Genomic DNA, 25,180 nt, shown 5'->3' with positions numbered 1-25,180 from the left:
GAGCTATAAATTACTTCTACCACTCATTTTTATTTCCTATTTCTTACCTGTTATTTCTTATATAACGTAATGCATAGTGTAGTACATAGAAATTCAACTACAGCCCGAGTTCTTATACAAGTTTAATGCCAGAAATAAATAGAAGGTTGGTACAATGATGTAAAATTAAGGAAGAGAAAGTTCTTATGAATTACAAATACCAACATAGATGCGTTGGGTCATTTGATTTGTTTCTGTACTGTGTAATACACTTATAAATTCTGTGTAATATACTTACAAATTTAAAACAAATATTATTTTGTCCTTTCTTTGTTACCTCGATGGAAACCAATAAACCAGAAAGCTTACAATGTGATCCCAAAGAAAGAAATAATGGACAAGTTTTCACTTTGCATAACTTTTAAATTAACAATCAAACCAAAATCAGCATACACTACACATGCATTAACTGTAAAATTGTACTTTATTTAAAATAACCTTTAAATTGTGAGTGGCACTGAGTGTTTTGACAGTTGTTATCTGCAAGGACTAGTGAAGTCGCTTGCCATATTCCATCTATCTTATCTCTATGCTGTCTTTCACATCCAATTTCCACTGTATCTTATTACACAGTTCCCAGAATAACTCACCTCCTAGTGGATATTCACCCAAAAAAATGGCATTCCTTGCATGTGTCATCTTTGAAAGGCTACTATGTTTCCAGACAAGCACTGGTTTTCCAAAGCTGCCCTATTCAGTTAAGGGCAGAGTCAGAACATGATGGAAAAGGGAAGCTGGTACTGCAATTTTTCAAAATACATCTGATGTCCTGGTGAACAAGGTGGTCCAGAGGAGAGGTGTCCTATTACAGGAAAACTGGCACAGGAGACCATATCGGCAAACACTGTCAGCCTGTTGAGGTCACACCTGGTTAAGTGCCCCTCCAGAGTGCGGAAGAATGGCTTGCAATGCCACAAGAATATCAATCATCTTCTCTGTTCAGGCAGTGTAAGTGCCACACTATCCTCTTCCCTACCTGACAACTTTTATCTTTGCTACTGCACCCGCCTTCCACCAAGGCTTATGCTCCATCATACTCATTATTATATGCAATACCTTCCCTCACTTGATCTTGTTCCCCAACCTCCACAAGCATGCTGCCTCTTCAGAACACCTCATCACTATTCCACACATATATCAGCACTAATGGCTGTGCCACCCACTGTTATCTCATTCATTCCTCTGTTTTCTGCTATTACAGGAGAAGACAGCCCATAACAGGGGAGAACAAGGCTGAAATTGTCGCAACATTTGGATCCTTAACCGCCACGAGGACAAAATCCTTGCCTTCAATGAAGAAGATAGAAATCATTCCTGAGAAGCAGCATAAACACCCATGTCCCTCCAAACAAGTACTTATCACTCTGCATGCCACTGCCACTCTCACATTCTGCTCTCAATCTCATTCATTATACATCTCTTCTAACCACTGGCTGCAACACAGTCTTTCTCATGTCTTGCAGGTTCAGCCAGCCTACACATGTCATCTGTGGAGAAATGTCAATTTCTCCCATAGGCACCCTCCTGGACTTTTGAGATAGAGAATACCGAAGCCACAGAGGAGGAATTGGCAAGGCTACTGCCTACTCCTTAAACAGCCCTGAGGCATTCACCTTGGTGGGAACATTAGGCCGGAAGAGATGAAAGCACATGCTGGTGAATAGTTCACAGCAACAGTTGGCCCAAGAATAAACACCACAGGCCATTAGCCTTTGGACCAGCCACTTGCTGAACCCCAGGCAGGGAACCCTGTGGCAATCAGGGAGTTCATCCAAATGTACAGAGCAAAGCACTAGTACACAGGCATATGGAACATAACAATCCTCACTGCCCAGAAGCTGTGGCAGTGCAACAAATCATGCAAAAAATCAGTCTACCTCCATGACCAGGTCATGACAACAATGGAAATCCAAGACCAGCACCTTCAGGTGGTATGCACAAACCTGCACTCTACCGTCCCACCCATTGGTCTCAGGACTTAAGACATGGAAAAGGGAGGGGGTGTGGGGAACTTTGACACCACCCCAGTTACCCCCTCTTTACAAGGAGACAGGATGGAGCCAGGATTTACCACACACAGCCATTGGCAGTTTTGGATGCTGCAGATCTGGACATGTTTTCCACGGTCACCTTGCCTGGCTTCCTCCAACCCTTGGAAGTTCAAGCTGAGGAGAGTCAATGCATCTCTCGCAAGAAGATCCTTGGCATGTGTGGTTTTCCAGACACAAATGGCCCTGACTTTGTCCCAGTAATCCTCCAGGCCAGCCGACTCCCCAGTTCCACTCTAATCATAGATAGCTGTGAAAAAGAAGCAGCTAGGACAGCAATGTCACAAAACAAGGCAGTTCACCTTGGGAATGTAGTTAGAAACACGTACCCTTGTGTTCCACTTCTCCGATACAACAAAGCAAAGCTGGACAGCATTTTTATTCACGACAGGGCAAGGACAGAAGCAGTGAGTGAAGGGCGTCAAAGCACTCTTGAGAACGAGGTCAAGGCCTTCTACGAGTCCCTTACCCCAAAAAATTAAAGAATCCCCCTGTGAAAATTAAATTGTATTCACAGAGTTCACCTGTTACAGTGGGAGCATATCATACATTTGACTAAAAGCTGTGTTAAACTAGGGGTAATCCCAGAGCATCACAGATTCAAATCTAGTTTGATGAAATGAGTTTAAAAAATGAGCTTCTCTGCAAATAGTATGAAGTTATGTTGAAGAAGCTATACTTTTTGTGCAAAATTCATTCCTTGTGATAAAAAGTTCTACATGTTCCAGATACAGATAAGCAAACTTTTGGCAGACATCCAATTTAAATATGCAAACAAGAGATCTGAGAGAGAAAATCCTAAAATAATGTACAACTATAACATTGCCTGGTGACTTGGGCCCTGCTTCTCTCTAAGACAAGCAGAGGCAATTAATGTGATGTCCCACTTAGAATGAAAGAATAGTGACAGGGAGAAAGCAACATAATATCAAATGGGGATAAGAATAACCCATCTTGGTAGTTAAATGGAATATATCAAGAAAAATTGAAGTGTAAATGAAGTTAATCATTGATAGCTTTCTCTTGAAGATAAGTGTGCACTCGCCCATAGACTTTTTTAAAAATATAACAGAATTAGATGATTTGCCACAATCTGAAACATCGGACCTGGCCACGTGGATAACATGATTCCTCCACACATCCCCACTTTTGATCTTTCAAAAATATTACCTGAACATATATATGGCATAATAATCTTGGTCTATCAGTATAAGTATGCAGAAGTATTTGTCACATCTGAAGTAACCAACCTGAAGGAATCCATAGTGAAAATGCACTGAAGAATAAGTCTCAAATATGTACAATTACAAGATAATGTGGTTATTGTGGCCTGAAGGGCAAGAAAACATATTTTAAATGATAAGACATTGGCACAGAATCCATACGGAAACTGACCTCGAGTCATAGAGTCATAGAGATGTACAGCATGGAAACAGACCCTTCAATCCAACTCGTCCATGCTGACCAGATATCCCAACCCATTTAGTCCCAACTACCATCACCCATCCCATATCTCTCCAAACCTTTCCTATTCATATACCCATCCAGATGTCTTTTAAATGTTGGAATTGTACTAGCCTCCACCACTTCCTCTAGCAGCTCATTCTATACATGTACCACCCTTTGTGTGAAAAAGTTGCCTCTTAGGTCCCTTTTATATCTTTCCCTTCTCACCCTAAACCTTTTGCCCTCTAGTTCTGGACTCCCCCACCTCAGGGAAAAGTCTTTCTCTATTTATCCTATCCATGCCACTCATGATTTTATCAACCTCTCCTTATAGCTCAAATCATCCAACCCAGGCAACATCCTTGTAAATCTTTTCTGAATCCATTCAAGTTTCACAACATTTTTCCGACAGGAAGGAGACTAGAATTGCAAGTAATATTCCAACCAATGTCCTGTACAATCGCAACATGACCTTCCGACTCCTGTACTCAATACTCTGACCAATAAAGGAAAGTATACCAAACTCCTTCTTCACTATCCTACTACCTGTGACTCCACTTTCAAGAAACTATGAACCTGCACTCCAAGGTCTCTTTGTTCAGCAACACTCTCTAGGACCTTATCATTAAGTGTATGCATCCTGCTAAGAGTTGCTTTCCCAAAATGCAGAATTAAGAGAAACTCTAGAATTAAGATTCTGTCAATCATCATGAATCCATTGTTGAGGAAAACACATTTTGTTTACTAATGTCTTTCGGGGGGGCAACTGCCATCCTTACCCGGCCTAGTCTACATGTGACTCCAGATGCACAGCAAGCTGCTTGGCTCGTAACTGCCTCTGGATTAAAATAATCAAAGTGAGATGGGGCAAAAATTAAAGTAAAATGAATTTTGGATTGGAACAATTGAAGTCTCGGGGAGGGGGAAAATACTTAATAAGGAAAATCCACAAAATGCGTATGTGAAGGGAGAACTTCACCTTGAGAGTCAAGGTAAACTATATTGCTATAGTGAAGATCAGAGTGGTGCTAGAAAAGCACTGCAGGTCAGGCAGCATCCGAGGAGCAGGAAAATCAATGTTTCGGGCAAAAGCCCTTCATTAGGAATGCTCCTCAGTTGCTGCCTGACCTGCTGTGCTTTTCCTGCACCACTCTAATCTTGATTCTGATCTCCAGCATCTGCAGTCCTCACTTTTGTCTATATTGCCATGGTGGCCTGCTGTAGCAAATAGGTAGATACATCAAGTCATCCTTGAGAACAGATTTATTTGAAGGCATCACACAAAGATATGAAACTGACTGGAAGAAAAAGATACAGTTAGTTCATCAAGTCTGCCACATATTTCATGATAGCTGAAGCATTGGCTAAATGCCTCCCACACCCTTGGAAAGCACAAATGGAACAACCACCTATTCAGACATATCTTAGAATGCTAAGTGAAGCTTACATACTCTTGAGGCAGGATACTGACAAATAGGATGCAGCCTTCTCCTGTTGTGCTTGACACTTTTACCCAGCTACCTTAATTTTATCAAGGAACCTCTGCTGTATGGTTTGTGCCAGTGCAGAGTGACTAAAAGCTATTTGTCCTTGTAATGGATTTAACTAACAATGCCTATGGACTGGAACTTATGAATCACCTGCTTACATCTACTGAATTGGTCTCCAATGGATTAAAATTAAAATTCTTGTATACAAATAATTCTCTAGTCTTTTCCCACTCTACCCCCACAATATCTTCCATGTCCTATGATGCTTTTTGAACGTTCTCACCCCCCCCCCCCCCCGCCCCGAGTTCAATTACCTAATCTTGCACATCCTTCAGTTTGTGGCAGACGTTCAAGTAAGAATCACCTTTTACAACATTATTTGAGCCTCCCGCACATTGTTTCCTTCCGTTGTTTTAAAAACCATCATTCATTGTTCTCTCAGTCATTTCCTCTAATTTCACAACATTCATGTTTGAAGCAGATCTAAAGATTTTATTACATTAAATGGTATTAAATCAATACTGATTTCAGTTGTCTTACTTAATGTATGGATCCCATTTAAAAATATAAAATCCAGGGATGTTTGCTGAGGTTTTTTTCTGTCAATCAGAAAGAAATGGCAGTTTTGTCTATATGCAAAAATCTATTTTGAACAGTTGGATAACTTGGTAGAAATATTTTTTACCTACCCATAATGCCTGCTTTGGCAATGGAAGTATTTCATCACTTTCACTTTGAGAATCACGCATTGTTGATGTTTCAGCTGGATCCTTTCTCCTCAAGCACAAGAAAGACAATTAGTATAAGCAGTATTTTTAAAACTCAAATTGTTAAAAAGTTGATATATAAAATATCAAAGTGTTAAGTAGAAATATTAACTCATGAGCCTGCAGCTGTTTAAAAAAATAGTGAAACACAGAATACAGAATTTTAATATCACAGGACTATTGTACTAGGTTAAAAATGTTCAAATGTTTGAATGTCAAGTCCAAATATATATGTTAAAACCAGTGAGTACACAGGTACATGCAGAAATGCAAGTCCCAAACCCCATAAACTCCAAGTACTCTTTTACACAAAATATCAACCTTTTATAAATTCAGGTATAAAATTTGAAAGCATGTCCAGCGCAGTGGAAAGTGAGCCATCTTGGGGAAAGACCAACTTGGAGCATTTGCAGGCCCATGGCTTAAGAAACGACTGTATTGTTTGACTTTTTAATATTACTTCTTTATTTTTCTATTTTTAATATTAAGAAAACTGTAGTGCTAAACATTTCAAACTTTTTTTTATAATTTACTTCTGTAACTATGCTTTTGTACCTTGGTACTTTGTACCTAAGATGGCGCTGTGTATGATGACATTGTACACTTTTCACTGTATTCTTGTACCTGGTACTTAAGCACACATGAAAATAAAAGCTAAATCTAAATCTAAAGTGAATGTCAACATCGTGTCAGGATGGCAAAAGTGAGGACTGCAGATGCTGAGATTAGAGTCGGGAGTGCGGTGCTAGAAAAACATAGCAGGTCAGGCAGCATCCAAGGACAGGAAAATTGATGTTTTGGGCAAAAGCCCTTCATGAATGCCCCAGGAGATTACCTCCTACATTTGACAACTAGTGAATTAGCATCTGCGATCTCTTGGATAAAGTGGAATCCCATCCCAGTTGCCTTGACAGTGATGGTGACTCTTAATTTCTATGCCACTAGACCATTTCAGACAGCCATTGGGGACTTCTGTGAAATCTCACAGGCATCCACTCAAAAATTTTGAGTGACAATAGGACAACAGAGTCAAGGCATGTGAAAAATTCATAATTATCCATTTCCAGTGGGACTGAGCTACAGGGACATTTCCATTACAGACTAGCTAACTGGTAATCTGCTATTCAATATAACTTATTGACTGAGAGCCATTTCATTTTGCACTCATTTGGAATAAAAATAAAGTTACTCTTCTACCTGCTTGTGATGTGATAACTGAAGCAGAAAACATATCTGAGAGACCCCGAGGCTCTGCAGTACACTTGTAGCTGCAAAATAGTGACTTACAGGGGCTTATAGAAGGTTTCAATACTCTGGACTACCCCTCCATTATACACAGTCCTGCAGCCCTATAGAATATTAAGAATCCTACACTACTGTTGCAATATCTGGGCATTCTCTTAGCATCCTGTGTTATACAAATGCTAACATTTTTTTTTAGATTAGATTAGATTAGATTACTTACAGTGTGGAAACAGGCCCTTCGGCCCAACAAGTCCACACCGACCCGCCGAAGCGCAACCCACCCATACCCCTACATTTACCCCTTAGCTAACACTATGGACAATTTAGCATGGCCAATTCACCTGACCTGCACATCTTTGGACTGTGGGAGGAACCAGAGCACCCGGAGGAAACCCACGCAGACACGGGGAGAATGTGCAAACTCCACATAGTCAGTCTCCTGAGTCGGGAATTGAACCCGGGTCTCAGGTGCTGTGAGGCAGCAGTGCTAACCACTGTGCCACCGTGCCACCCACATTTCCCCACTATCGCCCAGAAGAAATGGTGGGAGTCATCACCTCGGTATGAATACACTCCTGTAGCCTTACAAATACTTTGTCACTTCTCAGCATGACTTTCATGAATTGTGTATGTGGGACCTGGTATACAGTTGTCCTATGCTCAATTTCCTGCCTTTGAACTGAAGGGACAATGTGTGTGCCCTGACACTAGCTTTACAGCTTTGACTGCACCACTCAAATGTTAGGTCCACAATTCACTTGGATATGAGAGAAAGTACAGGTACATATAATGTTGATGTAGCAAGACAATAAATAGTGTCCTGAGGGAAGGGCGACATATCTATGTAATGGGGAGGATGCTACATGGCTTTCATTTCAGACAACCAGCAAGGGACTTAGAAGGGGAACAAGATACCTGAAAAGTTAGAACAATGAAATGGTTAACAAGTTTACATATTTACAGTTATTATATTTCTTTACATCAACCAAACATTCCTGCCATTGAGGTAGTCTCAAAAGAATTTTTTTTTAACTTACCACTATGCTTACATGTGGGTCAACATTCACAGCTGGACCTGGGGAGCCCTATTGATTGGCATGTCCTGATGGCTATGAACACTTTGGTAGATGTGTGTTGTGGCCTTGGTGCCCAGAGATCTTCAGGCTGGTAACAGTCTCCCTCCTTGGACCGATGTGCTTCAAACAATTGGAGTCACTGGCAGAGGAAAGGTGGAGGGGCAGGGGACCTCTCAAAAGTCCTGCGATAAAGCCTGTCACCCATGTTTGTGAGTGCCTGCTGACATGACTCTGTCTCCTTGAGATGCAACATCTGATATGAGTTTGAAGTGCCTTGCCCCCTTCCTGCCATTCATGCTGAATACTCATGGTTTGAGTGATGCAGTGCAGGTCTGAGTGCATATCTGCAGTGACTAAATGTTTGCTGGACCTGGGTCTCCAAGGCAACAGCCACCCTTTCCATGAAGGCAGCTAAGTGCTCACATGCTGGAGCCATCACAGTTGATAGAAGATAGAATTGTTCCTCTATTTTTGCCCAAGACATCCCTGCCTGTCTCTGAGGTTGAGCATTTCAGTTATGGCTGAGTACAGAAGCATGTCTTCTACATTAGGCTCTGCAGGCACCTGATCTCTAACAGTCTTCTGAGAGCCAGGATTTGGCAGTTTCTTTGACCCTGAATACTTGTCAGTGATGTGCTCACCAGATTGTGTGCCTAAAAATATTGTAAACTTCAGAATTTAAATAACTGCTTTGGACTGAAAGAATTACCAATAACTCTTTCTGGAATAAACAGTTTTCTGAGATGAACGGGATAAGGAGAATAAAGGAACTAAAGGCAGCATGTTAATTAACCTTCCATGGGAAGGAATTGAAGCGACATAAAATTACTGTTTCCTGAAAGAGAGGTAACAACTGCTTGATAATTTGCTGCATTGTAACAAATGGGCAATTGTTTGCGTAAGGAGTGGCCTGGTTGAAGGAGTTAATGGCAGGACAAGCTGTAACTTTGATCAACAACTAATTTTGAATGTAAAAATGAACCGAGAAGTTACTCCTGATAAGGCAAGCTATAGACTTGATGACTTCACAGCATAATCAATGTTGTGGATCTAATGAATCTAAAGGATCATCAGTAACGTCACATCAAAAACTACATAACACGAAAAATCCTATAAGAATTCAACTTCAAGATTCATCAGCAGCAGAACATTACAGGATCACACTCGATAAGGATTGAATGCCATGCATTCAGAGATAGATGCTGTTGTTTGGATTCATCGCTAAACTGCATCATTAATGGGATTATAGCTAAGTTGTCAGGCTTAATTTGCTTACTTGACGGGGTCTTATTTTGGTTGCTAAACACAATAAAGTTAAGGACTTGCTTCAGTATTTGGATGTCTGTGAGATTTCTTGATAAGTAGCCAAATTAAAGGTAGCTTGTGATAATTTACACACAACTATTTAGTTCAACTAAGGTACACACTGAGATGAAAGTTTCTGTACTGGTGGAGAGCATAGCTGAACAATTTTCTGGTGAATACTGTGAGATGTTACAGGCTTCATCCACAGATGTACTTGGGGTGGACAGCCTCTGAGACCTCTTCTATTTCATTGTCTGTTGACTGTTCATACCTGTGGAAGATAAAGGAGACAACTAGAAAGTGAAGAAGACTAACCCCTTTATGGATAGGAACATGAAAGAACGGCTGCATGTCTGAGAAGAGTAAACAACAACATAGTTCACAAGCTTCCCACATGCCAACTACTCCATTGACCCAGCTGGGTCATGGCCCACACACAGCAAGTGGACCACATCTCTCTTGAATGCAATGGAAATTGGATATAATCAAGGCCTCTGGTAGTCCAGATCTTCCCCTTTCAGTTGTGTGCTGGCTTGTCCTACAAACAGAAAGGTTGAGTATGTTAAGAGTGTGTACATGAGCACTTAATGTGTATGCAGAGCTCTGTCAGGTGATGATCCCTGCCAACTAGCAAGTAGGAAGCACAATTCTCAAGAAAGGGCAGAATATTTTCAGCATTAAGGAGGTCTAAACACTTCAATGCACATGACGTATGTGATCGTGTGATTACCAAGTCTGTGTGAACTGGCTGCACAGTTGTGTCAGAGTTGGACGAAGAGATGGTCTTATGAGTTTGAGGTTGCAATGAGATGTTGGTGGCACTTATCTTTGTGAAGCACAGGAGGCCCTTAATTCTCTTCTTGCATTGAGGCCAACTATACTGATACCAACAAAATGCATTGATTTCAGACGTGATCGGAGTCTAGGCCTGTGTTTGATGGGAGTGATTTACCTCCTTTGAGAGTGAAAGAAGATCTCCTGTCTCAGAGAATCATAGAATCCTGACAGTATGGAAGCAGGCCGTTCCGCTCATTGAACCCACGCTGACCCTCCAAGGACTTAACTCTCCTATCCTATCCCTGTAACCCTGCCATGACTAATCCACCTAACCTGCACATTCCTAAATACTATGGGCAATTTAGCATGGCCAATCACCCTAATCTGCACATCTCTACACTGTGGGAGGAAACCAGAGTACCTGAAGAAATCCATACAGGCGTAGGAGAATAAGCAAACACCAACAAGAGTCAGCCCAGGGTGGAATCATACCAGAGTCCCCTGTGTAGTGAGGCAGAAGTGTTAACCACTGAGCGACCATGTCATCCGATCTCGAAACAACCTAGAGCAAATGCTCCAATGGGACATCATTAAAGCAGTGTGGAATATAGGTAAAGTAGTGTTACTGCTGCAATCATATTTACTCATGCAAGGTAAATGAACTCACACCAGTGTATAATTCTTTCAACCAAGAGGTGAGTCAGCAAGAATGAAAACTATGTGAAGGAAATACATAGTTGTTTTTGTATTAGCTAAAATGTGCATACAAGAATGAAATGTGCCTGCAAACAATGGCAGAAGTTACAGACAAATAGATAAGGTGCTGTGAGGGGAGGGGGTTAAGCTAGATATGCCTGTACAAACAGTAGTTATAAGCATCTATTTCCCACTTCTGCAAAAACAAGAACAAACCACAATCAAGATGTCATGAGGTCATAAGGTCATCACAAGTAAGGGAAACAGATGGTAGTGAAGGAGGATATACCTAACAATGGACCACAGCAGGATATGGTTAAACAGCCTTGTGAGGCCAGAAATAAGCATTTTGTCACAGACAAAATCGGATAAGGCAAGAGATAAACAAGAGTGATGGGCGCCGGTCTTAAAGAAGTGGGAGATGTAAACGGGGGGGTGCAATGGGAGGAGAAAATAGGAATGAATTACATAAATATTGTGTACTAGTTGAATTCAGTGTGTGTGTGACTGTCTTTGCACCCAGTAGACACCACACCCCTCTTGCAAGAGCGAAATAAACGACACTACTGATTCAGATCTTGTCTCAGACCGAAATTATTGAAGTGAGTGAGCTTTGTTTCTCAAAACAGGGAGCCATTTTTGATGGTTGACAAACATTTCGGGGAGGGGTGATAGTTAATGTTGAGTGCTAACAGATTCCAGAGATGCCCCTAGCTTGTAGCAAGTGAATGGCCGTCTGGATGGTCTTAAACTATAGTGCCAGAAACTTCAACCCCAGATACTGCCAGAACAATCCTCCCTCCAATCACACATGATTTACTGCTCAAGTTTCCAAAGAACCTGCTTGTATACAAATGAACTAAAGAGCAGATAATTGTACAAGCACCTTGCCATAGAAGATTTGAAGCCATCTAAGATTTGACTTCAAAATGGATAAGCCTGGTTATGTTAATTAATTATAAACTTCGCTTTTAGCTTGCAAAGGATCATCCTTTCAAATGGTCTGGAATGTTATTGCCAAAATTTGATCTCCATTGAGGATACACATGTAAGCTACACATTGTGGGGACTTCCAATGTGGCTGGCAGATGTGTGAGGAAAATAAGCAGTGTAAATCAGAGTAAACTAGGGATAGGTAATAAATGCTGGCTTAGTTAGCAATACACACATCCCGTAACCATTCTTTGAAAAATATTTCAAATACAAAATAATTGACACATAATAAACTCTCCCATCTCATACTTGTTATCTCTGGTTTGTTGCCTGTGCCATGTGCTAGCGAGGCGAGGAATAGTGAGATAGAGGAGTTGAACACATAGCTGCAGGAATGGTGCAGGAGAGATGGTTTTGGATATCTCGATAATTTGGGTTCTTATGGGGTAGGCGGAACCTCCACAAACAAGATGTTCTACACCTGAACCAGAGGGTTTACCGATATTCTTGGGGGGAGGGAAAGTTGCTAATTCTCTTCAGAAGGGGTTAAACTAATTCAGCAGGGGTTGGGAACCTAAATTGTAGTTCTAGGAGGTTGAGAGTAGTGAGGTCAGAAATGAAGTTTCAAGGTCACAAGAGTTCACCGGCAACCAGGGAAGTGTGTCTACTCCAATGCCAGGAGCATCCAAAATAAGGTGGGTGAACTTGCAACATGGGTTGCGACCTGGGACTTCAATGTGGTGGTCATTTTGGAGACATGGCTAGAGCAGGGACAGGCATGGTTGTTGCAGGTTCCGAGATATAGATCGTTCAGTAAGAAGATAGAAGGTGGTAAGAGAGGGGGTGGTGTGGCAGGGACAGTAGTCAAGGACAGTATTATGGTGGCAGAAAGGACGTTTGAGGACTTGTCTACTGAGATAGTATAGGCTGAGGTTAGAAACAGGAAAGGAGAGGTCATCCTATTGGGAGTTTTCTATAGGCCTCTGAATGGTTCAAGAGATGTAGAGGAAAGCATAATTCTGGATAGGAGTGAGAGTCACAGGGTAGTTGTTATGGGGTTTTTTAACTTTCCAAATATTGACTGGAAATACTATAGTTTCAGTACTTTAGATAGGTCAGTTTTTGTCCAATGTGTGCAGGATGGTTTCCTGACACAGCATGTTAACAGGCTAACAAAGGACAAGGCCATATTGGGTTTGGTACTGGGTAATGAACCTGGTCAGGTGTTAGGTTTGGAAGTAGGTGAGCACTTTGGTGATAGTGACCACAATTCCATTACATTTACTTTAGCTATGGAAAAGGATAGGTATATATGGCAGGGCAAGATTTATTGTTGGGGAAAGGCAATTATGATGCGATTAGACAAGATTTAGGATGCATAGGATAGGGAAGGAAACTGCAGGGAATGGGCACAATTGAAATGTGAAGCTTACTCAAGGAACAGCTACTGTGTGTCCTTGATAACGATGTATCTGTCAGGCAGGGAGCCATGATTTACTAAAGAAATCCTTCTTGTCAAGAGGAAGAAGAAGGCTTATGTTAGAATGAGACGTGAAGGTTCAGTTAGGGTGCTGGAGAGTTACAAGTTAGTCAGGAAAGACGTAAAGAGGGAGCTAAGAAGACCCAGGAGGGGACACGAGAATACATTGGCAGGTAGAATCAAGAAAAATCTAAAGCTTTCTATAGGTATATCAGGAATAAAAGAATGACTGGAGAAAGATTAGGCAGAAGAGGGTACTGCAGATGCTGGAGATTAGAGTCAAGATTAGAATGGTGCTGGAAAAGCACAGCAAGTCAGGAAGCAATCAAGGAGTAGGAAAATCAATGTTTCAGGCAAAAGCTTAGGGCCAATCAAGGATAGCAGTGGGAAGTTGTGCATGGAGTCCAAGGAGTTAGGGGAAGTGCTAAATGTATATTTTCATCAGTATTCACATTGGAAAAAAACAATGTTGTCAAGGAGAATGCTGAGATACAGGCTATTAGACTAGAAGAGATTGAGGATCACAAGGAGGAGGTGTTAGCAGTTCTGGAAAGTGTGAAAATAGATAAATCCCCTGGGCCAGATGGGATTTATACAGGGGTCCCTGGGAAGCCATGGAGGACATTGCACAGCCTTTAGCTTTGATCTTTATGTTGTCATTGTCTACAGAAATAGTGCCAGAAGACTCGAGGGTAGCAAATGTTGTCCTCTTGTTGAAGAAGGGGAGTAGCGACAATTGGTAATTATAGACCAGTGAGCCTTACTTCGGTTGTGGGTAAAGTGTTGGAAAAGGTTATAAGAGATAGGATTTATAATCATCTAGAGAGGAATAAGTTGATTAGGAATAGTCAACACAGTTTTATGAAGGCTAGGTTGTGCCTCACAAACATTATTGAGTTCTTTGAGATGGTGACCAAACAGGTGGATGAGGGTAAAGCAATTGATGTAGTTTGTAAGAATTTTAGTAAGTTATTTGATAAGGTTCCGAAAAGTAAGCTATTGCACAAAGTACGGAGGCATGGGACTGAGGATGATTTAATGGTTTGGATCAGAAATTGTCTAGCTGAAAGAAATCACAGGGTGGTGGTTGATGGGAAATGTTCACCTGGAGTTCAAGGGCTGAAGGGCCTGTACTGCACTGTAATGTTCTATATTTATTAAATATGCTATTTGCCATTTGATCATACTGTCAAGTGTTTTAACGACAACGCATGCCTATGTTTGTATCTTGTATCAGCAATAATTGAGATTTATATAGTGTTTTCAATGCAAAAGAAATCAGAAGACATGCCTCAAAGTATTAGAATATAAGATATAACTCCAAAACATATAAGCAGATATTACTTCAGAGAACCAACAGTTTGGTCAAGATGGTATGTTTAAGATGCAAGAACATTACTGACGAATCTTTTGGTCAATAAGGGATTGAAATGTATAAGCATAAATTATGCAGTGTGTCTCAGGATACTGTTGACTGAAGGTTTTCTCAAGCAAACTCAGTCATCTTAAAATAAGTCTTTCCAACTCAATTGATGGATCCTGGCAAACTGTACATCTTTAAACACTGGCTCAAATTCTCAAAAGTGGATAATGGAACTTAAATCTGAGGATTACTGTGGCTCAGTCAAAGGCATTCTTGCCTCTGAGTCAGATAGTTCAGTTTCCAAGTCCCATTCCAGTTCTTGGACACAAAAATCAAGGCTTGCAGTGCAGTTCAAAGTTTGTGAGAAGATTTGTAGCTCAGGTGCTTGTTGTTGTGGTTCTGTTTGCCGAGCTGGGAATTTGTGTTGCAGATATTTTGTCCCCTGTCTAGGTGACATCCTCAGTGCTTGGGAGCTTCCTCTGAAGTGCTTCTGTGATGTTTCCTCCGGCATTTATAGTGGCTTGTCTCTGCCGCTTCCGGTTGTCAGTTCCAGCTGTCCGCTGCAGTGGCTGGTATATCGGGTCCAGGTCGATGTGTTTGTTGATAGAATCTGTGGATGAGTGCCATGCCTCTAGAAATTCCCTGGCTGTTCTCTGTTTGGCTTGTCCTATAATAGTAGTGTTGTCCCAGTCGAACTCATGTTGCCTGTCATCTGCATGTGTGGCTACTCAGGATAGCTGGTCGTGTCGTTTCGTGGCTAGTTGGTGTTCATGGATACGGATTGTTAGCTGTCTTCCTGTTTGTCCTATGTAGTGTTTTGTGCAGTCCTTGCATGGGATTTTGTACACTACGTTGGTTTTGCACATGCTGGGTATGGGGTCCTTTGTCCTGGTAAGTTGTTGTCTGAGAGTGGCTGTTGGTTTGTGTGCTGTTATGAGTCCTAATGGTCATAGTAGCCTGGCTGTCAGTTCAGAAATGTTCTTGATGTATGGTAACGTGGCTAGTCCTTTGGATTGTGGCATGCCCTTATTCCGTTGTCTTTCCCTCAGGCATCTGTTGATGAAATTGTGGGGGTATCCATTTTTGGCGAATACCATTGTAGAGATGTTCTTCTTCCTCTTTTTGCAGTTCTGGTGTGCTGCAGTGTGAAGTAACCCTTTTGAACAGTGTCTTGATGCAACTTCCTTTGTGAGTGTTGAGATGGTTGCTTTCGTAGTTCAGGACTTGGTCTGTGTGTGTGGCTTTCCTGTATACCTTTGTGGTGAACTCTCCGTTCGGTGTTCTCTGTACCATCACATCAAGGAATGGGAGCTGGTTGTCCTTTTCTTCCTGTCTAGTGAATCTGATTCCTGTGAGTATGGCGTTGATGATCCGGTGTGTGTTTTCTATTTCTGTGTTTTTAATGATTACAAGGGTGCCATCCACATATCTGACCCAGAGTTTGGGTTGAATTTGCGGAAAGACTGTTTGTTCTAATCTTTGCATTACAGCTTCCGCTATGAGTCCAGACATGGGTGAGCCCAGGGGTGTGCCGTTAATTTGTTCATATATTGGTTGTTGAATGTGCTGAGGAAATATTGCACTGCCACAGTTGCCACCTTTCAAGTGAGATGTAGATTCAAAAATGTGGCTAGATCAGAACATTAAATGCTCTTTCAGCTATCGTGTAGAGACCTGTACTTCACCACATCAATACTCTGACTTCATTCTTTGCTGCATTCAATTGTTACCTTTTTATCATGTAAAATGAGAAGACAGATTCCCCTTAAACTACTTACCACATAATGTTATAAGCCTCCTGGAGGACCAGAGAACATAAGAATAAAACACAAAGGGACAAACTAAAGAGCTAGCATTACATGCATATATAACATTCAAACCATCTTCAATGATAATTACAATCCTGAAAAACTGGAACTGTTGTCTGGTAGCTTGAGGCAATTTAATTTCTCAATTATTTCATGTCAAAGCAGCTCTTCCTGCCCCACCCCCATTTTCAACAGCCTTTATTCACATATGGAGTTTAGGGGAGGGCTGCAGTGTGTGGGAAAGTTGGTGTGTGATAAGATAGGCTAGAAGCAGGAGAGACTCCAGGTCAGAGTTAGCACAAAGGGGATGAGTTCAGGAGCAGGTGAGGCTGTAAATTGGAGAATAACCACTGGAGAATGAGATACGGAGCAGGATAGGCCACGACCCACAGGACTGACAGGAGGAAGGGTCTGAAGCAATTCAGGAGATAGACAGCAAGGATGTTCAGAATGCAACATTGTCAGCAAATAGGATCAGCAATGAGTAGAATATGTAGAAAGTTGCCAAACTCTATTTCTTCACATTTTCAAATTAATCTGAGTTGTTATTTCGTTTACTAAAATAAATATTTGATAATGTATTTGAACTCACAAGATTCAATGTTTTATTTTTTTCTGCAGAGGATTGTTCTCTAGAATATATATTTTATGTGTACAGAGGAACCTCGATTATCCAAACATCACAGGCAGCGAGTATTTTGTTCGGATAATTAATGTTCAGATAATCGAATACTGGAAAACACAGTTTAGCTAAGCATCGGGACCTTGCGACCTTGTCCGGATAATCAGAAATTCGGATAATCAAATGCCGGATAATCGAGGTTCCTCAAGTAAAACGGTTTTAAACAAATCATTTGTTCACATGTTCAAGTTATATATTCCAATTTTCATAAACGCATCTAGATCTTCAAGCGAGGACTTACAGCATAAAGTTACAACCAAGAAATTCAATAAAGATTCAGAAGAAACTTCTTTACCTAAAGAGTGCAAAGCATATGGAATTTGCTACTACAAAGATAGTTCAAGTGAGTAGTATAAATGAGTTTAAAGGGAAAATTGGCAAGCAAAGGAAGGAGATAAATAAATAGACATGGTGGTAGAATTAGATGAAAAAAGATGGGAGGAGGCTCAGTTGTAATGTAAACATTGGCACAGACTAATTGGGCTGAATAGCCTGCTGATGTGTGGTATATCGCATGTAATCCTTTTTATGCAAATAGAGAGTATTTCAACACATTTCCTAAGATGTACATGTAGATGATGAACGGACTTGGGAAGTCTGAAATACTCATCACAGGATTTTCAACTTCTGACTTGCTCTTATAACCAAAGTATTTATATGGCTGAAATAAAACAAAGATCTAAAACAAACAAAACAGAAATTGTTGGAGAAACTCAGCAGGTCTGGCAGCATCAAGAGAGAAAACAAAGAATTTTGAGTTCAGTGATCCTTCTTTAGAGGAATTCTGTTTTCTCACTACAAATGCTGCCAGACCTTCTGAGTTTCAACAGCAACTTCCATTTTCATTTATATGGCTGGTCTGGTTATATTTCAATAATGATATTGCCATTCAATGTCATGGAGCAATGATTAGATTCTCTCTTGTGGGCAATGATTTTTTGCTGGCACTTGTGTGGTGAAAATAGCATGACACCCATCAATCCAAGCCTAAATATTCTTCAGGTCTTGCTACATGTAGAGTTCTGGGTTTTTTTATTCAGACTAACATTGGAAAAATACTGAAAACAGAATTTTACCAAGCTCTGGATGATAAGGGTTATGGTGAGAATAGCAGTAAAATCAAGCAAAGTGTACAACTCGATGACAAGATCTTGCTGCAATGTCCACTCCCTTTTGCTCAAGGGGCATGGTATGATTCCCACCAGGGGAAATAGTGAGTTTTTTTATTCACTCACAGGATATGGACATTGCTGGCTGGGCAAGCATATTTTTCCCATATCTTGGTATCCCTGAGAAGGTGATGATGAGCTGTCTTGAACCACTGCAGTTCATGTCCTATAGATAGACCCATAGTGCTGTCAGGGAGGGAATTCTAAGATTTTGACCCAATGATGCCAAACAGTGAGATATTTCCACGTCAGAGTGGTGAGTGGCTTGGTGTGGAACTTGCTGATAGTAGTGTTCACATGTATTTGCTGCCCTAGTCCTTCTAGATAATAGTAGTTGCAGCTTTGGACAGAGCTATCTGAAGATATTTGGTGGCATTCTGCAATGCAACTTGTCAATGGTACACACTATTGCTACTTTGCACTGGTGGAGGAGGCTCTGAGTGTGGATGTGGTGCCTGTTTGAATATGGACCCTCTGTTTTGAAGGATTTAATGAAGGAAGAGTTTGTTTGAGTTGTGGAAAATTGCATATTGTTACAATTCTTCTTTCCTACCATTTATCTTGCTCTACATGCAGCTCTTTGTGAACATCGATCCTCAGGTGTCAGAACTTGCATCTTTTGGAGGTGGATATTTAATTATTCTGCCGCTGAATATACACACTGCTGTTATAGAACATCAGTGGTGGAAGGATTGAATATTTGTGCCTGACATGCCAATCAAGCTGCTGCTTTATCCTGGATAGTGTGAAACTCCTTGAACATTCTTGGAATTGCACTCACCCAGGCAAGTGGGGTGCAATCAATCACATTCCTGACTCATGCTTCATATTTGCTGGACAGGCTTTAGGGAGTCAGGAGGTGAGTTAATTGTGCAGTGTTCCTAGCCTCTGCCCTGCTCTCATATCCACTTCCCTTATATGGCTAGTTCAGTTCAGTTACTGATTGACACTATTTATTGCTTTTAGCCAGGGTTGTTACCAGCCTAAATGCCATGTGCGGTCATCTTTTCAAACTCACCATGCAAACTAACCATCACGAAAACTCAGTACCAAAACCAAAGTGGGCTCTTTTTGGCCATTGACAAGGTGGAGAGCAGGGCACATTCCATCAGCACCTGCCACATCACAGACATTGGCACTCCCTTTTCTGGGAGGTGTTGCCACTATCCTGACATCCTCCAATTTAATGGCATTGTGCTCTACAAGGACAGATTGTTTGAGGAGGGCATGCTGGCAAACAACAACATACAGCTGCATCAACTACAGAAAATGCAAAGGGAAAGGAACCTATTACATCACTTTTACCAAATTGTTTACAAGGGCTACACCCTTGTTTTCTCAATGTGCTTTCAACATGCTTATCTTGCCCTGCTCAGCCACACCTTACTTTGCCTTGAAGTCAAGCAGGCAGATAGCTATGCTGTTCAGCAATACTCTTTCAAGTATGGATACATCTTGTCATATGTCAGTTTGCCACATTACTCTAGCATTCACACATGGTTTCAGTGTTCAAGCCAAATATATTGCATCAAAAGCAATCAATGCAGCATGTCTGAGTGTCTTAGGGTAGTAGTCTTCAGCAAACTCAATGGAAGCACTCACTAGTTGGGGGAGGAAGGGGGAGAGTGGTGGTCCTGTATAGTTAGTCAAGGGTAACCTCCTTTACCATTACCAAGCTCCAACCACATTAGGAGTCTGGAGTGGCATTGCACAAGGAATCTTATGTATCCATGCTGTAGGGAGTGGCCGCAACAAAGACAGTGACAACCACATGAATGATGAAATACAAAGGTTTATGAAATGTAAAAATGAGTTACATGCCATTGACTGCAAAAGAAACTTTAAACATGGAAATGTTTTCTAAATAAACTACGGACACAACAGAATATGGTAAACAAACTATTTACATCAGTTTTAATGATCAACAAACTACTATCACATGCTCTCGAAGTTTTTATCCTGCTGTCCCTTTGACCTCACTGCACTTAGCCCCCCTGCACTGCAGTTGTGGTGGAGGAAGTTTGTTCCATAGTGAAGCCAATTGACAATATATATTTTGACTTCAGAGGCATTTGGTTCTAGGCAGACCAGACATGCTGATAACTTCTTGTAAGTGGTACGTTGACTCTCCTCAGGTGGATCTTTCAATACACCTGTAGTTGGGAATGATCCAGACAGGGCAATGATGGAGGATCCAGTCACTGCCATAGTCTCCTGAGTGGAGACTGTCGAGGAGCTTATATATAGCTCCTGGCTTCTCCTCCAAATGGGTGTGTCATTGCAGTGCCCTTTTCTATGTGCACGGAGAGTACCTTGACTACAGTCCCTCTCCCATTCTCAATTGATCCTTCCCTTGAAAATATCGTTCTCCCAGATCCAAATGATGTCATGCTTTAAAATAAATCAATTTAAACTGCCTTTCTTGAGTTAACAAAGAACAAGTTCATTAATAATTAAACACAAGAAGTATAATTGCAACATACATACACACAGATTAGAGGTAAGTCCATAAGGTTAAATATCAGAATTATGGATCAGCTTCTGAATTGTTCATGAGGAACACATACAGTAGTTGGACCTGAAGCCATTGCAGTGAAGATTACTGGTAGCATTGACATTGGTAGCTAAACAATTAATTTCAAGATCCTTAGTATTGCAGGTTGGTTGTGATTCTGTTGTTTTGATTCTTTTCAACTGAGACTGAATTCCTGCATTCAGGGCAAGATACAATCCTTTTGTTGACTTCTTTCCTTTTGTCTCGCTTATTAACTGGTTGATTTAGGGCATTCACACTTAAAGAGTTCCTTTGCCTGCAACACAAGTGATTAGGGGATAGTTCTTCGGCTGCTACCTTTACAGCATCCTCATGCACAACCTATACGCGTATACATAAGGAACCTCAATCCCACTAGAGTAAAACTGATTTTTTAAACCCCTCTCTATGTGTATTCTTCAAAGGGAAAAACAAAAAATGTGTCTTATCTCTGCAGTTTGGGACATAATCTACATAAGCATGAGTTATGACTTGCTGTTAAGCAAGGCTTGTCAGCCCTTTGTTACTTTCATAATCATGAAAATTCAGAGCCCAGTCTATTTTGACTGCCGTTTCCACCCTTGAAGAGTTGTTGTTTGAAGTTTCCTTTGCATCTTTAGGTGTGGGTTTCTCTTTCCAGACAACCAGTTACTTCACATCCACAACCATTCTTCGCTCATCAGTTCTCTTTTAAAAAATACATTTTAGAGTTGAAGTTAAAAATGTCTATCACATTTTAAGGTTCTGACCCGTTGTCTTTGACATAATACGAAGGAAGGTGTTGTTGAATTTAGTAAGTTCAACCAATGATACCTGATAAAAGCAAATTACTGCGAATGCTGCAGTCTGAAACCAAAAGAGAAAATGCTGGAAAATCTCAGCAGGTCTGGCAGCATCTGTAAGGAGAGAAAAGAGCTGATGTTTCGAGTCTAACTGACCCTTTGTCAATGATACCTGATGCTCTGCATTTTCACTTGTTGTGAAATAAATACACTCAATTAACCCTATCTGATTTCATCTTACCTGCTTGCCTTCCTGGCTCAGCTTCAACAAGGAAAGGTGAAAAAGAAACAAACATATAGTTCACATCACAGGATGGTACTGGGTTATATTGTTGTATGGATTGTGCAAAAGATTGGATATGAAGGCTCTCTGTCCAGCATATTATAACTGAAAAAATATTGAAAGTTAAATTCTAAACCATTTACATAACCAAGCGAACACCAATGAAAACTTCCACACAAAAGGAAAGGACATAGCATACAGAAGAAGGTACAAAGTTAAAAATCACACAATACCAGGTTATAATCCAACAGATTTAATTGGAAGCACTAGCTTTTGGAGCGCTGCTCCTTCATCGTGGAGTACACAATTGTAAGACACAGAATTTATAGCAAAAGTTTACTGTGTAATGTAACTGAAATTATACCTTGAAAAATACCTTGATTGTTTAAGTTTCTCATCTGTTAGAATGACCATGTTAGTTTCACTTTTTTCATATGTAAATCACAAAGGTGTTTTTAAAAGGTTACATTCTCAAAATTCCTTGGCCTTTATTTTTGCGCCCTGGGTGTCCACATAGCACCAAAAAAAGGCACATGAACTAGTTCTGCAACCAATCCTGGTAATATACTTGGACTAAGTGACAGACACTGTCAAAGCATTTCAATATGAGCTAAATTATACTTGCAATGTAAATAATAATACTTACAGTGCCATATTGTTAAACTTGCCTTATAACTCTTACGAGAATGATAATCATATTTTCAAGACAGACCTAGAACAAAACAATTTCAAAATTGTAATGCAATTAAAAACTCAATATTCATTTCTGCTCGGTTTACTTTTTTTTAGATCACTTACAGTGTGGAAACAGGCCCTTCGGCCCAACAAGTCCACGCCGACCCGCCGAAGCGCAACCCACCCATACCCCTACATATACCCCTTACCTAACACTACGGGCAATTTAGCATGGCCAATTCACCTGACCCGTACATCTTTGGACTGTGGGAGGAAACCGGAGCACCCGGAGAACGTGCAAACTCCACACAGTCAGTTGCCTGAGGCGGGAATTGAACCCAGGTCCCTGGCGCTGTGAGGCAGCAGTGCTAACCACTGTGCCACCGTGCCGCCCTCAAAACAGTTAACTTGTTAACTCAAAACAGGGAACTGCTGTAAAAAATATTCAGTAACCTAATTTGAGCAATTTTCATAAAACATGACTTCAACTGAAAACTAGAAAATCAAAAGTTAGTTATTTCAAAAAAAAAATTTTTGCTCTTATTTCTGTTGAAAAACTCTCATTCATAAAGCACTTCGTCAACAACAAAGAAAAAGGCCCTTTGGCCCATTATGTCCATGCCCAATAAAAACAATCATTTAACTATTCTAATCCTTTTTTCCAGTATTTGGCCCATAGTCCTGTATGCTTTGGCATTGCAAATGCAAATCTAAATACTTCTTAAATGTTCTGAGTTTCTGTCTCTACCACTCTTAACAGGAAGTGATGAAATAGGTTTTTCCTCACATTTCCTCTTAACCTTTTGTCCCTGCAATACATTAATGCCCCCGGTTACTAATCTGTTCAATGGGGATTAGATTAGATTAGATTACTTACAGTGTGGAAACAGGCCCTTTGGCTCAACAAGTCCACACCGACCCGTCCCCACCCAGACCAATTCCCCTAGGTTTACCCCTGCACCTAACATTACGGGCAATTTAGCATGGCCAATTCACCTGATCTGCACATTTTCTTTGGATTGTGGTGGGAAACTGGAGCAAACCCACACTGTCACGGGGAGAATGTGCAAACTCCACACAGTCAGTCACCTGAGGCAGGAATTGAACCAGGTCTCTGCCGCTATGAGGCAGCAGTGTTAACTGCTGTGCCACCCTTCCTGTCTAACTTATCTATACCCCTCATAACTTTATACATCTCAATCATGTCCTCTCTCAAATCTGCTCTGCTTTAAGAAAAACAGCCTCAAGCTGACTGAACACTCTTCGCAACCAAAATTCCCCAGTCCAGGCAACATCTGGTAAATCTCCTCTGCACTCTTCATTTTTGTGGGCCTTTACTTTCAGCACCAATCACCACTACAACATTGCAATTTCTGATGACCTCAGCAATCCAGAATGGAATCTGTTTGTGTTTTGGATGTCCCAAACTAGTCTCTGGCACTCGCAGCAAAACAGCCACACACACAAGGGCATTCGTTGCTCCAGAATCAGCCATCAGTGCCCAGGTGAGATGAATCACAAACTGGGTCCCTACCTCTCTGAAGGAGGAGGCCTGGACTTAAATTCCACCTGCTCCAGAAGTGTGTATTAATATAACTAAATATGTTGGCTAGAAAATATCTATGCAGTTGTTTGAGGGCTCTTGTGATGCATTGGTAATCTCCCTGCTTCTAGTCCTGAAAGGTCTGCCTTCAAGTCCTACTTACCTCAGAGGAGTGTCTGAACAGGTTAATTCAAAATACAACTATTTTGGGGCAATCTCTTATGATGTTGTGGTAGGGTTCTACCTCTGAGCCAGGAGGCCTGGGTTCAAGAACGATCTGCTCCAGAGTTAGTCATAGAGTCACAGAGATATACAGCATAGAAGCAGAAGCTTCGGTCTAATTCGTCCATGCCAACCAGATATCCCAACCTAACCTAGTCCCATTTGCCAGAACTTGGCCCTCCAAACCCTTCCTATTCATATACCCATCCAGATACCTTTTAAATGTTGTGGATAAGGTGTTGGAAAAGGTTATAAGAGATAGGATTTATAATCATCAATAAAGGAGTAATTTAATTAGGGATAGTCAACACGGTTTTGTGCCTCACTAACCTTATTGAGTTCTTCAAGAAAGTGACAAAACAGGTAAACTAAGGTAAGGCAGTTGATGTGGTGTTTGTGGACTTCAGTAAGGTGTTAGATAAAGTTCCACATGGTAGGCTATTGCACAAAATAAGGAGTTTCGGGATTGAAGGTGAATTGGCGGTTTGGATCAGAAATTGGCTAGTTGAAAGACAGAGGGTGGTGGTTGATAGGAATTGTTCATCATAGAGCTCAGTTACCAATGGTGTGCTGCAAGAATCTGTTTTGGGGCCACTGCTGTTTGTCATTTTTATAAATGATCTGGATGTGGGCGTAGAAGGATGGGTTAGTAAATTTGCAGATGACACTAAAGTAGGCAGAGTTGTGGATAGTGCCAAAGGATATTGTGGGTTACAGAGCTACATGGATAAGATGCAGAGCTGGGCTGAGAAGTGGCAAATGGAGTTTAGTGCAGAAAAGTGTGAGCTAGTTCACTTCAGAAAAAGTAACAGGAATGC

At 41.0% G+C, this 25,180-nt stretch overlaps 1 protein-coding gene across 1 annotated transcript in view; it reads right to left on the bottom strand.

The window, feature by feature from the left end:
- Window positions 1–25,180, bottom strand: part of LOC132826136 (protein CC2D2B-like) — a 247,723-nt gene that overhangs the window by 214,083 nt on the left and 8,460 nt on the right. Inside the window, exons 2-3 of the mRNA XM_060841783.1 lie at window positions 22,569–22,634; window positions 5,713–5,797 (exon numbers count right to left, since the gene is read on the bottom strand). Coding sequence (XP_060697766.1) covers window positions 5,713–5,797; window positions 22,569–22,576 — 93 coding nt within the window. The 5' untranslated portion in view covers window positions 22,577–22,634. The remainder of the gene's footprint in view (window positions 1–5,712; window positions 5,798–22,568; window positions 22,635–25,180) is intronic.

Source organism: Hemiscyllium ocellatum, chromosome 22 (assembly GCF_020745735.1).
Source record: "Hemiscyllium ocellatum isolate sHemOce1 chromosome 22, sHemOce1.pat.X.cur, whole genome shotgun sequence".
Taxonomy (NCBI): domain Eukaryota; kingdom Metazoa; phylum Chordata; class Chondrichthyes; order Orectolobiformes; family Hemiscylliidae; genus Hemiscyllium; species Hemiscyllium ocellatum.
Note: the sequence above shows the minus strand (reverse complement) of the source record. Positions and strands in the feature narration are given on the sequence as shown.